Genomic DNA, 15486 nt, shown 5'->3' with positions numbered 1-15486 from the left:
TTACGATACCGCGTATAATATTCTGGCGTTCACTTAAACTTTTCATCAAGTAATATCTATTCTCCCTGTCCATACCTAGTTTTAGAAAACCGCCTGTTCAATTGAACCGTTATGGTAGTGGGTGATTTAAGGAGATTTGATAAAAAGACAGACAATGTAGTGGTAACATTGATGAACTAATTCAATCAATAATAAGAAATACGTATACGTTGTGTGGGTGCTTTAGCTAAATCTCTTTGTTAATAATGTCTGCTTTCCGCAAGCAATCGCATCTCACATCTAGAACAGTCCAATTCTACCAGCTAAATCAAGCTTATTGATTGAATTAGTAGCCCCAAATAACGTCTGCTTTCCGCAAGCAATCGTATCTCACATCTAGAACAGTCCAATTCTACCAGCTAAATCAAGCTTATTGATTGAATTAGTAGCCCCAAATAACGTCTGCTTTCCGCAAGCAATCGTATCTCACATCTAGAACAGTCCAATTCTACCAACTAAATCAAGCTTATGGATTGAATTAGTAGCTCAAAGTAACGTCTGCTTTCCGCAAGTAATCGCATCTCACATCTAGAACAGTCCAATTCTACCAGCTAAATCAAGCTTATGGATTGAATTAGTTGCCCAAAGTAACGTCTGCTTTCCGCAAGCAATCGTATCTCACATCTAGAACAGTCCAATTCTACCAGCTAAATCAAACTTATGGATTGAATTAGTAGCCCCAAATAACGTCTGCTTTCCGCAAGCAATCGTATCTCACATCTAGAACAGTCCAATTCTACCAACTAAATCAAGCTTATGGATTGAATTAGTAGCCCAAAAGTAACGTCTGCTTTCCGCAAGCAATCGTATCTCACATCTAGAACAGTCCAATTCTACCAACTAAATCAAGCTTATGGATTGAATTAGTAGCCCCAAATAACGTCTGCTTTCCGCAAGCAATCGTATCTCACATCTAGAACAGTCCAATTCTACCAACTAAATCAAGCTTATGGATTGAATTAGTAGCCCAAAGTAACGTCTGCTTTCCGCAAGCAATCGCATCTCACATCTAGAACAGTCCAATTCTACCAGCTAAATCAAGCTTATGGATTGAATTAGTAGCCCAAAGTAACGTCTGCTTTCCGCAAGCAATCGTATCTCACATCTAGAACAGTCCAATTCTACCAACTAAATCAAGCTTATGGATTGAATTAGTTGCCCAATCAGATTATCCCTATATTGTTACCTAGTACAACATATTTTATATCTACTGCTATATGGTAATGCAATAATGAAGTGAAGGAAAAACACTGAAAATCTGTTGCACAAACTCAAACATGTCATAGTCATATTGGTGGGGGTGGTTTAATCTTCATCATCTGTTTGGCACGAGTTGTCTTGCCGTAATAGCGGACAGTACTCTCGAAAACCTTCTTACTGCAACCTAAAATCATTGGCGATACTGTATTTAGCTTAAGCCGAGTTGCTCTGCTACTACAGAGTTCAAGAGTTCAAGAGTTCAAGCTCTCGGCGAAATCTAGCCTAGCTCGTCCATTTCCTGCCATATAACTTGTTCTATCCAAACTACGTGTACCGAATGAAGGATACACCTGTTGTTAAGCTTGATCTATACGACTAACTACATTACTGCTGTGCCGCATACTCGCATGCTAGACACACTTTTCCTCACGCTTACCTCCTATCGTATTTCGGAAAATTTCCATCCTATATTCCGATAGAGTATCATTACTAATGATTCCTTAGACAAGGACTACTAAAACTAGTCTTTTCTAGTAGTCTATGGTAATAGCTATGCTGTAGTCTACAGAATGTACACTGTACTAGGTCCAAATCATTCATCATCTTCAAAAGATTCAACTTTTTTCATGCCAAATGATGACACAACCCAGCTAAATCGGAGTGGAGTGTCTCTCGTACATGGAAGCTAAGCAGAATTACCACAGCATTTTCTTGTTCGTTATTCACTGTTCTGTTGTGAATTATTAATATACAGTATATAATTGATCGAAAACGGAGGAGGCAGCTCGGTTGTATACTTTAGTGAAGGCCCGCTACTACTTTATTTCTCGATCAACTCCACACCTGGCTGGGTCAGCGCAATATAATAACGATACAATATTCCGAGGGTCTGATTTACAATATTAAAGTAGAATTTGCACACGGAGTAGCTGTAAGAGCTCTTACAACCTAGAATCATAAGTGCAACGATGTCATCCATAGAAATACAGCAAAGGTTCTCTACCGACATCTTTCATGAACATCAAAACAGGGAGGTAAAAGCGGAGCAAGCCGGCTAATCCACCCCCTACCTATCCGCTTGCATAATACAGTACCATAATCCCTGGGGAAACGACTGTATCGAGGGAAAACAGTTATAAACTTGTATGAGATTTTACCCATGTAATGCACACTCATAAAGACTTTAGCAAAGGCGTATCCTGTCTATCACCTCTATAACCTGGAGAAAACTGCGTAGTAGCAGACATTACTGTAGGTGATTGCGATCGGTAGGTATCTCCCAAGCCACATTTTGCAGGCCTGAGCCAACAATTAATTTAAAGCAAATTCAATCTAAATCAAGATGGCAAGAGCAACTGCACGCCTTGGTCGTTTAGCAGCCAATTCAACGTCCTTTTTTCTTTGTGATATGCAAGAGAAATTTACCAAAACAATTCGCTACTTCGATGATATTGTAGCTGTACAACAACGATTGATCGCTGCAGCCAATACCTTGAATATTCCTTTAATCGCAACTGAACAATATCCTCAAGGTAATGGAGATCGTGATGGCATGATCCAATGACTGAACTAACCTTATTTTAAGATGGAATACTGTATGGATATCTTTATCATTCCCGTGGAGTCAAAATTTTCTTAGGAATAGTGCTAATTTTCAATCGCATCGCTACCCTACAGTTCGTTTGTGTTAACCAAACAGATCAATATCTGATGCGTAGATAGGCTAAAATCTCCCGTTACCACGGAATTCCACCCACTGGAATGATATCAAAAATAACAGTCGTTTATTTTATATCCATTTCTATAAGAATAATACACCATGACAGATTAGTTCTATAGACTTGATGATGAAGTTGCAATCATTATGTCTCAGTTTTAAATGGTACGCACGTCTGTTTTATTTATCTGTGTTTTTTAATATGCCGGTAGGCTGTATATGACAGTAGTAAATTATACCAATCAGACTACGTGACAAATCTTGATAAACTTCTTTACTGGACAGTTAAACGATTGGTCTGCTTGTCTGAATTCTGTCAAGTATGCGTATTATTCCTTCGTTCGTACAATGAGAACATATTCCATTACAACAGATCTTTCCATATTAATGTTATGCCCATTTAAAAGTACTGCAGTTGACTTCAAGATGTGCCTTAATTAACATCCAACCTGTCAAATGTGTACCAATTCTGCCCTGAAACCAGCATGCTGCAACACCTATCTAAATCTTCATAATCTGATAGGTTCAAACTTGATTTTCTATGAAGTACACGTATAACGTACATTTAAACTTTTATTAATTTCTATATCGTAATGCTATCTGTACGATAAAAAAAGAATTCAATTCCAAATATCTAGTTTAACCTTATGATCACGCTAGCGATTCAACAATTTCCATTCTCGTCACAGTACATGGGTGCTAGTTGAGCCTTGTGAAATTATTAAACTTTATGTAAATAGACGTTGTGCATCTAAATAAATTATTGTTTTACACGTATACCGGTAGGAGGATTTCCAATGATTGAATGCTCTAGTTTAAGGAACGTTATATAAAATATTCGAATAGCTCAATAAGCAGTTTAAAAACTCCCAATGATATCATTATCAAGCTAGAGTTGCAGATGTGTATACGCAGTTGCAGGAAGTGTGTCATTAAATAGCTTCGATTATGTTCTAATTTCCGGGTTTATCCATAACTTATAAACAATCTACCGAATATTATCGCTAAATAATTGGAAACTAGTAGTACAACCGGCCGTACAATCGTATACACAAGAGATTTTATTTGCAATTATAGTATACTATATTGATATTCTAATGTCCTCTATTTGTATTTAAGGATTGGGAAAAACTGTTTCAAGTTTAGACACCAGCAAGGCTAAAGGTAGATTTAACTCTAATGCTATCGTGTATGGTTATCAATATGACTAATAACGTACTTAACAACTTCATAATATATTTGAAATGAAAGCTCTAAATCTCATTGAAAATCACCTACTTATCATTATAAGGAATATTTCCGAAAACGGACTTCTCCATGCTGGTGCCTGAAACTGAAGCCTTATTGAAGGAAATGCCACATGTTAAATCTATTGTATTATTTGGCATAGAAACTCATGTCTGCATACACCATACTGCAATCGACCTTATTGATAAAGATTACGAGGTATAAAGCTCTCAGTAGCCTAATTTCCACTCGATCAATGCACATTGATGCTGCTTTTGCAACAGCAGATTTATCTCTATTTCTAATTATTACGAGCTCATGAATAAGAAAATCCTCCTAATAATATATTAATAAATAAATAATTGCTAATATTCTTTACATTAAACAGGTTCATATTGTAGCAGATGCAGTTTCATCACGCTCCATGGTAGACCGCATGTACGGGATTGAAAGACTGCGACAATCGGGGGCCTATATAACTACAAGTGAATGTGTTTTACTTGCTCTCATGGGAGGATCGAAACATCCCCAATTTAGGGATATTCAAAAACTAATCGCAACATCAGCTCCCGAAACTGGTTTATTGAGCAAATTATAGTTTGCTAATTCTACCAATTGAGCATTTTAACAAATACGCATAACGTTTTGCTTTAGAATCCTTTTATTGTAAAACTAACAACATACATCGTTGCTAAGGATACTAACAAATATTAGTAAAAAATCATGCAATTTTAATTTTGATTGATTAGCCTAATTCCTTTACTAATGTTGGTATTGTGATCGCTTATGCCCAGTAAGATTAAATATAATTTGCTTTATGTTACAAAAATGTTTTGCACCCATGTGTAATTGTGTATCTTAATTATTATTGGCGAATTGAAGCAAAACAAAATGCCAATTATCTCTCGTATAACTATTAGAGACGACAGTTCAGAAATCATTCTTTAGCTAAGTACTAAAAGACAATGTAAAAGCATTTACACAGAATAGATAAGCGCCTGTTGCATACACCAATATTAGTATTGATCCTGCAATACACTAGATCAAGTTTACATTTTAGTCCAAAAAAAATTGTTACGACCATTTCGTAAAGTAATACCAGTCTATTAAAAGTTAAGAAAACAACTTCATAGAGTATTAACAGTTAAATTTAACTTACGCATAAACAAACAAGTCTGCATAAGTTAAAGGTATCATAATTGAATACTTAACATCAAAAATGCATCCGTTTGAGTAAAATTCTGTACAATCAAGTCGTAAACAGCAGCTAAACGCAAAATTATTAATTGCGTATACAAGTGATAGAACGATTTTACTAGAACAATATACAATAATATTACTATACTGTACTAGTTCGCTTACAAGATTGTAGATACCTAATTGTCAAATATCTTATATAGTCTATCCTTTATGCAACGTAGGAATACATTTTCCTGTAAGATTATAAAAGAAAACATGAGTACAGTTAAATAATAACAATGGCAACGACGTATCTCATGTAAAATCTCATACTTTACATAATTGAGTAAATTACCTATCATCGGTACGGCGTAAATATTCTCTTTCAATTAAGCTTTCAATTCTCTTCTTAATAACCATAGGATGAGGCATAAACCTTGCCGTTAATAGTTCTGTAGTCTATTACAGGATAAATTTAGATTAAATCAATGCTCAATTTTATCATATTATCATCAAATACAATGCTTTCATTTAACATGTAATCACAACTTCGATTTACAAGTATACCTCGACGACTAATGCGCTATGATGTAATTGCTTCCTAGCCTTCATTATTCTAATTATGGCAGCTTCAATCGTAATAATTGTTAAAGAAATTTTCAAAATCCGTAATACATATCGACCAAAAATGAATTAGCGTAGCTGTACGATAAAGAGACTACATCACGCTATAACATAGTATATTAAAAGATATTCATGCTTTCTATCGTCGTCAATTTTCTGCTTCGTATCCTTCCGTTCCGGTTCCGATTCGCCCTTCGTTGATACTAAAACATGTTTAAATTAGCAAATTCTATATAATTGCAGAACAGCTATGGACAGCAATTCACCTGTTTGTATCTTTACTCTAACGAGTTTAGAAGTGAAATTGTCGTTAACAATGAATTCGTCAGCTGGACCTAAAGGCATAAAAAATAACGCAAATTAAAGCCAATTAAATTGATTTAACTACCAAGTTATATTTGTATTACCTATCTCTTTTGATTTTGGATTTTTTGTTAATATTCTCTGCGATGTCTTTCCACAAGCAAGTGACTGTAATGCTCTTATCAAATCCCGATCCGGAATGTTCGTTGCAATCTTTAATTCCTAATAATAATTACTTCTTAGCAAAATAGGACATAATAAAAAAGTCATTTATGCACACGTTCATAGCTTGTACCTCGAATGATAATTTTTCTTTACTATTGAATAGTAATAATATAACCATTTGAAAAGTCGATACTTGTAAAATATGATTCCTAGTTTCAAGCTTAACGCTATCAGGCTATAAAGTAAGGACGGATAACGTTACATATCCAACGCAAAACGATAACAACACAAAGCTCTACCTAAGCTACCTTTTTGGAGCCAAAAAACGTGGCATGTAAATCTGCAAATCCCTATTATTTAAAGGCAAGTTTGTTATTTCCACAACGTCATTTATAAATTACAATTGCAAATAAAGCATACCAATTGAGCTTGTAATACTAGTTTTCGCCCGTTATGACCGCCTAAATAAAAACTATTAAAAGAAATGCAAGTGATCATATATAAGTGCAATTGAGCGATTGTATCAAGTAACTCTATTATTACAAAACTAGTAGCAACTATAGCGATATAATGTAGCAATACAGTAATGTAATAATGTGATGGTAATTAGTGATCTAATAGTATAACTCATGTAATATATTATACCTCTGAAAAGCGTCATAACAGGTAGAAATTTCTGTGGGTATATTACATTGGTTTGAAGATAACTGAGAAGGCCAAAAACCAGCAGTGAGGACACGAATATTCAGATCAAAGTTTATGGTGGTCTATATTTAATATTTGATATCAAAATAATATTTAATTTAATTTATCAATAAAAGCGCAATAGATCTTGACAATATAAAATGTGAAAATTGTAAAATAAATATTGCTCCACGAACCTGAGAGCTATCTAAATGCTTCTTAAATTTCTCCATTACAGTTTCGGATACCGACATATCTTTAAACATTCCTTCTAACTTCGATGTAAACTGACATCCACATTCCGACTAAGGATAATTTTAAACAAATTATGCAAATATGTAAATAAAGATTAGCGAAATTAGCTTAAATTTATGTACAATTAATAAAATAATCATTATACCTTTAACTTGAAAATCATACTGTTCTCCATTTCATTAGAACTACTTTTACCAAGAAGCAATCTCTTGGCTAAATGTTGTTTGTAATATTTTTCAAATACGTCCTACAAGCAAGACAAATATTTACTTTTTATGTAACTCTCAAATATATTACATAAATTTAATCTTGTAAGTAGAGAAACTTTTCACAAATACATCATCAAAAACGTTTGCCCAACTTTGACGATACTCCTCCGTAAATACGGCGGATTCTAGAATATAGATATATCTAAGTGACTGATGTCGGTGATCAACAAGTTTAACCAAACTAGTGCTTATGAATGATATAGCCAAATAAAATCTACGTTGTTGCATTAGTTTTGAGCTACTACGATTATAAGTTATGGCACTTATAATTATTGAAAACTTATAATAATATTATAATAAACAGAGGGTATGCAAGTTTTTGGTTTGTCAATAGCAAATCGCCATTCATTATGCAGAATAAGAATAGCATTACTGTATAATCAATTTTACCTTATCTTGTAGATATCGAAATAATACCATAGTCTTTTCTAAAAGAAGTTCTATTTCCTGATCCGACAACTAAAATAATTGTAAATATCAAGGTTAAAACGACGAATAAATACAAAATAAATTATCTTCATTAGACTAACTCCTTTGGTGCCTTTTTTAAGCTTATCGTCGATATATAAAGACAAATATTCAGGGGCTCTTGGGTTAATATTTAGAAATGATTCAAATTCCTAATGGAAACCAATTATAGTATCAATTAAGTAATTGGTCAGAAAACTTAATACAACCTTTAGAATCAACTTACTTTATTTATCGTCTGTTTAAAATGACGATTGTTATCAAATGATTTCTCCAGAAACTGTTCATAAATATCCTTTAGATCGATGACGCTCTATTACAATTAATAAACAAAATAGTAAGTATACGCCTTACTTTATCAGTTACCTAAATACTCCGGAGTAATTAAAATTAAGAAGAAAATAATTTTTCGCTTTTTGCTAAACCTGAATAAAAGCAATGCCAGTTTTTCCATCATCATCATTGACTAGGGCTTTTCCTTGGCTTTTCAGATAAACGCCCATACAATCACACATTAATTCAACTCCTCCATGAACACGATTCATCATGCTGTACATGCGTGCGAGATCTACATTTACCCGTAAGAAAATGATCAACTTCAACTAGAATCCATATAGATATTATAAAGGAATATAAGAAACGGACCGTCCATTTTCGCATTTCTTAACATGCTTACTAGACCGGAATTTTCCATCTATAATTATGACGTAATTGTTAATAAATGCAAGTTTTAACAACTCTATAAACTTAATTATCATCAGACGAATTGTTGAGTACGAACTTCAATTACGGTCTTCATATGCTTTTCGATAAGTTCTGCTTCTACAACCTGCATCAATTGAAGTAAGCCTATAAGCTACGAAGTAAGAATTACAATAGTGCATCATTAAACTAACCCGAACAATTCTCTTTTCAGTACTTTTATCAAGGTAATGTGCTGCTCGTTCAGCTTCTTCATTTAGACGTCCTTCGACCTGCAATAATAGCGTCATTGGTAATAAAGCATTACAAACTTCAAAGGATAAAAATGATAGAATTGCACCTTTTTAATATATGTTGAAGAATCATTTTCTTGCAAATATTTCTGGCCTTCACGCTATAAAGGCAAGAAAAGTTTGTTGTGAATCTACGCAATTACAATTCCCTTCACTTGGAATATTGTTAATACTTGATAAAATTCAGCAGACTGCTCCAAAAATGGTTGCTCGAAATCCTCCTCATATACAGATCTGCCTCCTAAACTTAGATTTATTAACATGTGGCAAGCATTCTTTACTGCTCCCCTATGATTACCGATTGAAAAGAGTAATCAGAATTATAAGGAAATTTAGTACTTTCTCTTCAATTCAAAATTTTTGTAGTAAAGAACTAAGGTACAATAAATAATAATTAATACCTATCTACAACTTCTCCTTGTCTTTCTTTATCTACAAGTTCTAATAATGTTTTACATAAATAATCTCGAATATGGCCAGATCGTGCAACCTATTTCAATGACAGAGTTGATAGTTTTTGTTTCATAGTCTCAATAAAGATATTAATTGTGTACAGTAGATTGATAACGACAGTAACAAGTAACTCCAAATAACTAATTCCTATATATAATGTGTGGTTACCAAATCTCTAAATAATATAAGCCCCATGTTATAGATGGTATCTAAACTTTTTCCATGGACGTATACTCGGTCCTATGCAAAAAATCAAATTAAGAATGTCAACATGTTTATTCCCTTGATTAATATTACAATTATGTTACTCTTACCATATACATTAAAATATCTCTAATCATAGTCATTGCGGTTTGATGATCTGTCCAAGCACGGTTTAATATAGTCAAAAAGTTATTATCGACGGAATTTCGTAGATCTTGACAAACCTAAATGTTGATACAATAGACCCTGTATTAGCGGGCTGGATACATGGATAGTTGTAGGCTCTATTTCCCCTTTTCTCTTTTGTGAATCAATAAGCCATAAATCGATATGATGATCACCTCTTTCTACTTACCTTTCTTAAATATTCTGCAATAACATCCTTACAACCAGTGTATAATCTATCACCATGTTTATGAAGTACCATCGTATATGCATTTCTATGAAGAGCAGAATGATTTGTTAATTACATTATTATAACAAAAATGGACGACTACGGAGATTTTATCATCCGTATATGGTACAATGATCACATCTTGTTACCTGTACAATTCTTCAAAACTTAATCCACTATTATTTTTGTTAAGGATTTCTATGATGGCATTGCGCAATAACTGCCAAATATCATCCACGTATTTCTCCTCCATACTCATCTAATTGATCATCATTATACAATTGATTAAGCAAAATGCAAGCTGATATTCAATAGCACAATCAATGGTTCAACTTTTGAATATAATTTCAGTTAGTTCTATATCTGATGCAGTCAAGATTCCTTGCTTTCAACTCTAGTAGTGGTGTCAAAGTTGGATGATTATTATGATCGTCCAATTGTATACGATCTTATGAGCATATTGGTATCATCCTATACGTTCAATGGCTCGATAACTTGCTTAAGGAGTAGCATCAAAGTGTAACAAACTTGATCCAATAGTCGAGAGAATGACTGTTGCTTGTCGTTAGTGCAAAGTGTATCAAATAAAAATAGGCAAGTGATGACAATTTTGTGCTGCTGTTGATGTTGGCGGCCAACAGTACTGTACACTGTACAGTACAGTACCATACTGTACTCAGTGTACTGTACTGGATCGTTTCAACATCGACAGACAAAGATCTCCATCAGTTCAGTGAAGAAGGTGTTTGGTAGGGTAATAAATAAAAAAAAATGAATTTGCAATCACTGACAAGTTACTAGTGACAAATGTCTCCAGTGTAGTTTAATGCTATCGGAAAATCATTCTGTATCATTATTGGGACGATAGTTTGTCTTCTTGACGTGATATTGACTAATCATGGCTGTCATTAATCCTTGTCGGTTGAAGAAATGTATTAGCAAAGTTAGAACAAGTAGTCATTGACTGTTAGTAAAAGCTTTTGCCCATATTAACACATTGTAGACTGTCCACACAAGTGCAATACAGCCAGAGTAATGTGTTGTAGTGTATTTTACTATGCGGTAGAATGATATACAGTAGTGTGGTTGTCTGCAGCGGAGCATTGACTTGAGCACAAGTTAAGCCAGGATGTCTGTTATACCTTGTAATCATCATCATATCATGTCTACAGGGTATAGCCAGTGATGCAATATGAATAAGAATAACGCCATTGATCATAGCAGACAATCCTATCAAGAGTCAAGGTAGTGTATAACCATAGTCAAAGTTGTAAAATGCAATTTGGCTTTCAAAATTGATATCAATCAGTCAAAAACAACTACGACTCAACACTACTAAAACTTCTTCAAGACATCCATAGAACAAGCAAAATTGATATACCGGAAAAGCCCGAATTCTCATTTTCGTTTCCTTTTTGCTTTTACCAGTAGCCATACCGTCTACCTCAAGAGTATTACCACAACTTTGTCAACCTTTACCAATGATTCACCGTTTTGGGTACCCTGTAAAAGAAGATTGCAACATCGAACGACTTGGTTATAGGCGTCCAGCATTAATACTGTGGTAGTAATCGACTGGCAATAATGACACTGTGGACATCCTTGTAATAACGTACCTTTTGTGGTGTTGTATACAACGGTGATCGTTGCCTAATTACTATAATAGTCACCAGTTGGGTGTAACAAACAATCTTTTCTTATTCTTTTCCACTGTTCAACGAACTGCTTATAAGGGAAAAGATGCAGGTCGATAGGAAAAGTTGGAGACCAAATTGATCCAATTTTGTGAAGGAAAGCTTTCAGATTGGTACCCAGTCCTGTCACAATACGGCACTCTACTGTAGCAGCGTTCCTGTGCTTTTACATCGTACTGTACGGTACAGTACAATACTGTGTACGTCACTGGTGTTGTACTGTATGTCCACTAGAGTACTGTACTGTACACTCAGTGTACAGGGTGTCCATAAATTATCGCCGCGCACAAATTTAAAATTAGTATTGCCAAATCGAGCAGTAATTTGCTCCAAAAATTATACCGAAATGTAGAGTAATAAATAACCTATCAGAATCTGAAAACTTTAAAGCTGTAGGTTTTGTACTTTTACAGATATTAAGCTTTAAAATAAAAAAAGTTTCAATAAACTATGCTACCCATTCTACAGTACTTTCTTAACAGGATTTGACTAGATGCGGGTAAACCTACAGTACACACGGACGTGCGTACCATACTGTAGTCGTCACCCGTGGAGCACGTACAGTCCAGTAGACTGACCGTCCCAAGGTACGTGCGTGCGTACGCACACTACAATATTTAGTGTGGGTCGTTAGCCCATTTTTAGTAATACTATATTTAATGTGGATAGCACTAATTAAGAACCCACACTATTCGTTTATCCACACTAATTACCGTAGGTAGTGTAGTTGATGTCGACCAGTCCGGTAGGAGAGAGAGTTCAGTACGAGCATAAAGAGGGAAAAGAGATCTACACCACTGTACTGGACTGTATGTTCAATGTGCATGTTTTTAACCCTAGTGTACACTGTACAGTACTGTCGAGGAGAGAGAGATACACTGCCCAGCTGGACTCCGCTGCTGAATGAACACAGACAGACGGAGGTAAGGTCGAACAAGTACAGTACTTTTCATGCTCTAGCCCTTTACAGTACTGTGCACTGTATAGTTTCACTGTAGTTCACACCCGCGTTGCATTCTGGTCAATACCACCGGAAAGAAGTACTGTACGAATGGTACTGTACAGTACTGTACTGTACACTGTAAACGTCTCCGATCATTTGCAAAAATAATGTCATTGTTCCATCGCTAAAGCTCAGTATAAGATCATCACCACAGGTGACATTATTTCTTCCCTGTGAGTCTGGCAGTCTGGTCTGCTGTCGACTATTTCAGCATCTCATTACTATAAGTCAAGGCCTCGTGGATTACCGCCGCCTTCGTTGTCACTGTTAGAACCAAAACTATCCTTGTGAGAAGATGCCCGAGGTATGTGAACAGTTTTTCTTCTTGAATCTTTTTTTTACGACTGCTGTCCATTCAAATCCATGATTAGCTTATCGTAATCAACAAGTAGAGAGAGAAAATCGCATTAAAAGTGTTTCATCTTGAAAGTAGTAAACTTTAAACAGTGGACAATGTGGACAATTACACTCCTTTGACTTCGTGGCAAGTCTTTCTGCCGTGCCTCTTAAAAAATAGCGAAAAATGATAGTTCTGACTGACTTAAAATACATTTTTATCACTTACACATGATCATAGACGATCATGATGGATTGTATAGCAAAATAGTGCAATGATGTAGAGAAGAAATGAAATTTTATACCAAATGATACCGTACTTGTATATCCAATGTTGCAATATTGCCACACCGAGATGCATGTGGGTTATTTCGATCTGGACATCAGATTAGTATGCATTGATGAAGGTCTCGAAAAAAAGACAAGAGAGGATGAGCTTTTACTTTACTTTTCCATTTGATGCCACATGATTGAAGTGAAGTAGATTGTTACGATGACTGGATTACTTCAATTTTTACATCAGATTGGTAATTGAGTAGACGTTGATGAAGATGTATAAAAAAAAATGAGCGTCACGACAGAGGATAAGCTTTTACTTTTTTAGCCTTGTATGCCGCCGCATGATGAAAGTCAACTAGGTTGTAACTACTATTTACTCATCAATCTTACAGAAAAGACAAAAAAAGAAGAAGATCCAGCTGAAGTTCTCTTTGGACTGTGCCCAGCCTGTTGAGGACAAAATTATGGATATCGAAAACTTTGTAAGTGTTTGTATAGAAAACGCAAGCTCATATCAATTTCACCTATCACCATGATTAATTCAAAGTTACTCATTCGATAGGAACAATTCCTTAATGGAACCATCAAAGTTGAAGGCAAAACGAACAATTTAAGTGATCATATAATAATCGAGAAAACAAAATCAAAATTGGTAGTTAACAGTGATATCCCTCTTTCAAAAAGGTATACCAATGCTATCAATGCGATTGAACATATTACACCCCTGCTTGAAAGGATATCTGCCTATATGTCCCGCATTACTTTAATAAACCATGCTTAGTACAATCATTACATTAGATACTTAGTACAGTAGATAAAAACAAAGCTATATATGAATATCGTGCACACTTATGACCTTGTACTAAAAACAGCTAGTACAGGGTCACGAGTGCACACCTTGATGATTTAGCTATAATAGATCCTCCAAGTCAGTCACCAAAACCAACCTTTTCCTTTGAACGTATTACTTTTTAGCATGTCAACGATTTTGACTTTAAACCCTTGTTTTGCCTTATTATAGATATCTCAAATACCTGACCAAGAAATTTTTGAAAAAGAATAACCTTCGTGATTGGCTACGTGTTGTATCGGCCGGTCCAATGGGATACGAACTACGTTACTTCCAGATCAATGAAGAAGAAGAAGAAAATTCTTAAACTGCATTTGGAATTGTCTGTGTATACAGCACTAGCTAAAACATAATGTAATAAAGGGCTAATTCTCTTATATATTGCGAGTTTTTTGGTTCTCATTGAAATTAGAAGACCTTAACCGTACCTTTGAGAAATTAGACAAGCATTAGGGCCATTATGATAATCTACACTTCGTTGTATTCTAGATCAAATACTACTTATACATTGAGAAAGTGAAGTATTGACAGCTTCCCTTAGTTTTAGATCATGTTTCAGCGCTTATTGAAGAGTAAATTGGCATATCCACTTCCTTGTAAGTTAGTTCTCAGTTTGGAATGGAAGATCAAAAAGCTTATTTTCAACACAGCATAACTGTCCTGAAATGAAGTAATTGTCATTCAGAATAGGAAAGCAGTGCATCGTACTTTATCGCATGCTGAAATAAATTTACTTTACTTTATTGATTACTCTACCGCTGGCTATCAGTTTAGTAATAAAGGTTGTAAAGTTTTACTCTTAGAAGTAACAACTTTGCAACCTTGAAAATGAAATTATTATCATTAAAATACAGGTAGGCCTACATCACGTTAAATTGCATGCTGAAGCACTAGCTCTTAATTTGGAACCGAAGTTTAATAGTTTGTTTGTAAGCCACCCAACATTACTGAAAGTGAAGTTCCAGTAGTTATAATTCAGAAAGGACTTGTATCGTATTTTATCCGATACTAAAGTAAATTAGCCTATTTAACAACTACTCGCACCCTAGCCTCATGGTTGCAACTGAAAGTTTAAAAAGTTCATGGATGCGTTTCTTCAATAGCTCACTATTGCTATTTGCCTATATCAAGTGTTAGAATAATTCTGT

The 15486-nt window shown here is 34.7% G+C and overlaps 3 protein-coding genes across 3 annotated transcripts; 2 read left to right on the top strand and 1 right to left on the bottom strand.

Moving 5' to 3' along the window:
- Positions 1 to 2581: 2581 nt before the first annotated feature.
- On the top strand, positions 2582 to 4781 carry TRIADDRAFT_20253 (uncharacterized protein; the record flags this gene model as incomplete). Its single annotated transcript, XM_002108385.1, has 4 exons — positions 2582 to 2771; positions 4076 to 4120; positions 4248 to 4402; positions 4572 to 4781. The coding sequence occupies 4 exons, from the start codon at positions 2582 to 2584 to the stop codon at positions 4779 to 4781; spliced, it is 600 nt and encodes a 199-aa protein (XP_002108421.1).
- Positions 4782 to 5591: 810 nt separating this feature from the next.
- Positions 5592 to 11611, bottom strand: TRIADDRAFT_51283 (uncharacterized protein; the record flags this gene model as incomplete). The annotated part of the gene is made up of 26 exons (XM_002107564.1): positions 5592 to 5616; positions 5718 to 5821; positions 5930 to 5991; positions 6253 to 6321; positions 6394 to 6511; positions 6585 to 6689; positions 6763 to 6804; positions 6875 to 6926; positions 7100 to 7221; positions 7336 to 7443; positions 7539 to 7640; positions 8053 to 8121; positions 8193 to 8282; positions 8357 to 8443; positions 8556 to 8698; positions 8776 to 8824; positions 8912 to 8959; positions 9027 to 9104; positions 9173 to 9226; positions 9299 to 9413; positions 9527 to 9615; positions 9747 to 9818; positions 9893 to 10006; positions 10138 to 10222; positions 10326 to 10435; positions 11558 to 11611. 26 exons carry the CDS (start codon positions 11609 to 11611, stop codon positions 5592 to 5594), a joined length of 2166 nt encoding a protein of 721 aa, XP_002107600.1.
- Positions 11612 to 13889: 2278 nt separating this feature from the next.
- TRIADDRAFT_18459 (expressed hypothetical protein) lies at positions 13890 to 14645 on the top strand (the record flags this gene model as incomplete). The annotated part of the gene is made up of 3 exons (XM_002108384.1): positions 13890 to 13970; positions 14051 to 14172; positions 14510 to 14645. Coding segments are annotated over 3 exons (339 nt in total), but the record flags the coding sequence as incomplete, so codon positions are not given.
- Positions 14646 to 15486: the final 841 nt, after the last annotated feature.

The sequence above is a fragment of the Trichoplax adhaerens genome, genomic scaffold (genome assembly GCF_000150275.1).
Source record: "Trichoplax adhaerens TRIADscaffold_1 genomic scaffold, whole genome shotgun sequence".
Classification (NCBI taxonomy): domain Eukaryota; kingdom Metazoa; phylum Placozoa; class Uniplacotomia; order Trichoplacea; family Trichoplacidae; genus Trichoplax; species Trichoplax adhaerens.
The sequence above is the reverse complement of the archived record's forward strand: the minus strand, read 5'-3'. Positions and strand labels throughout refer to the sequence as shown.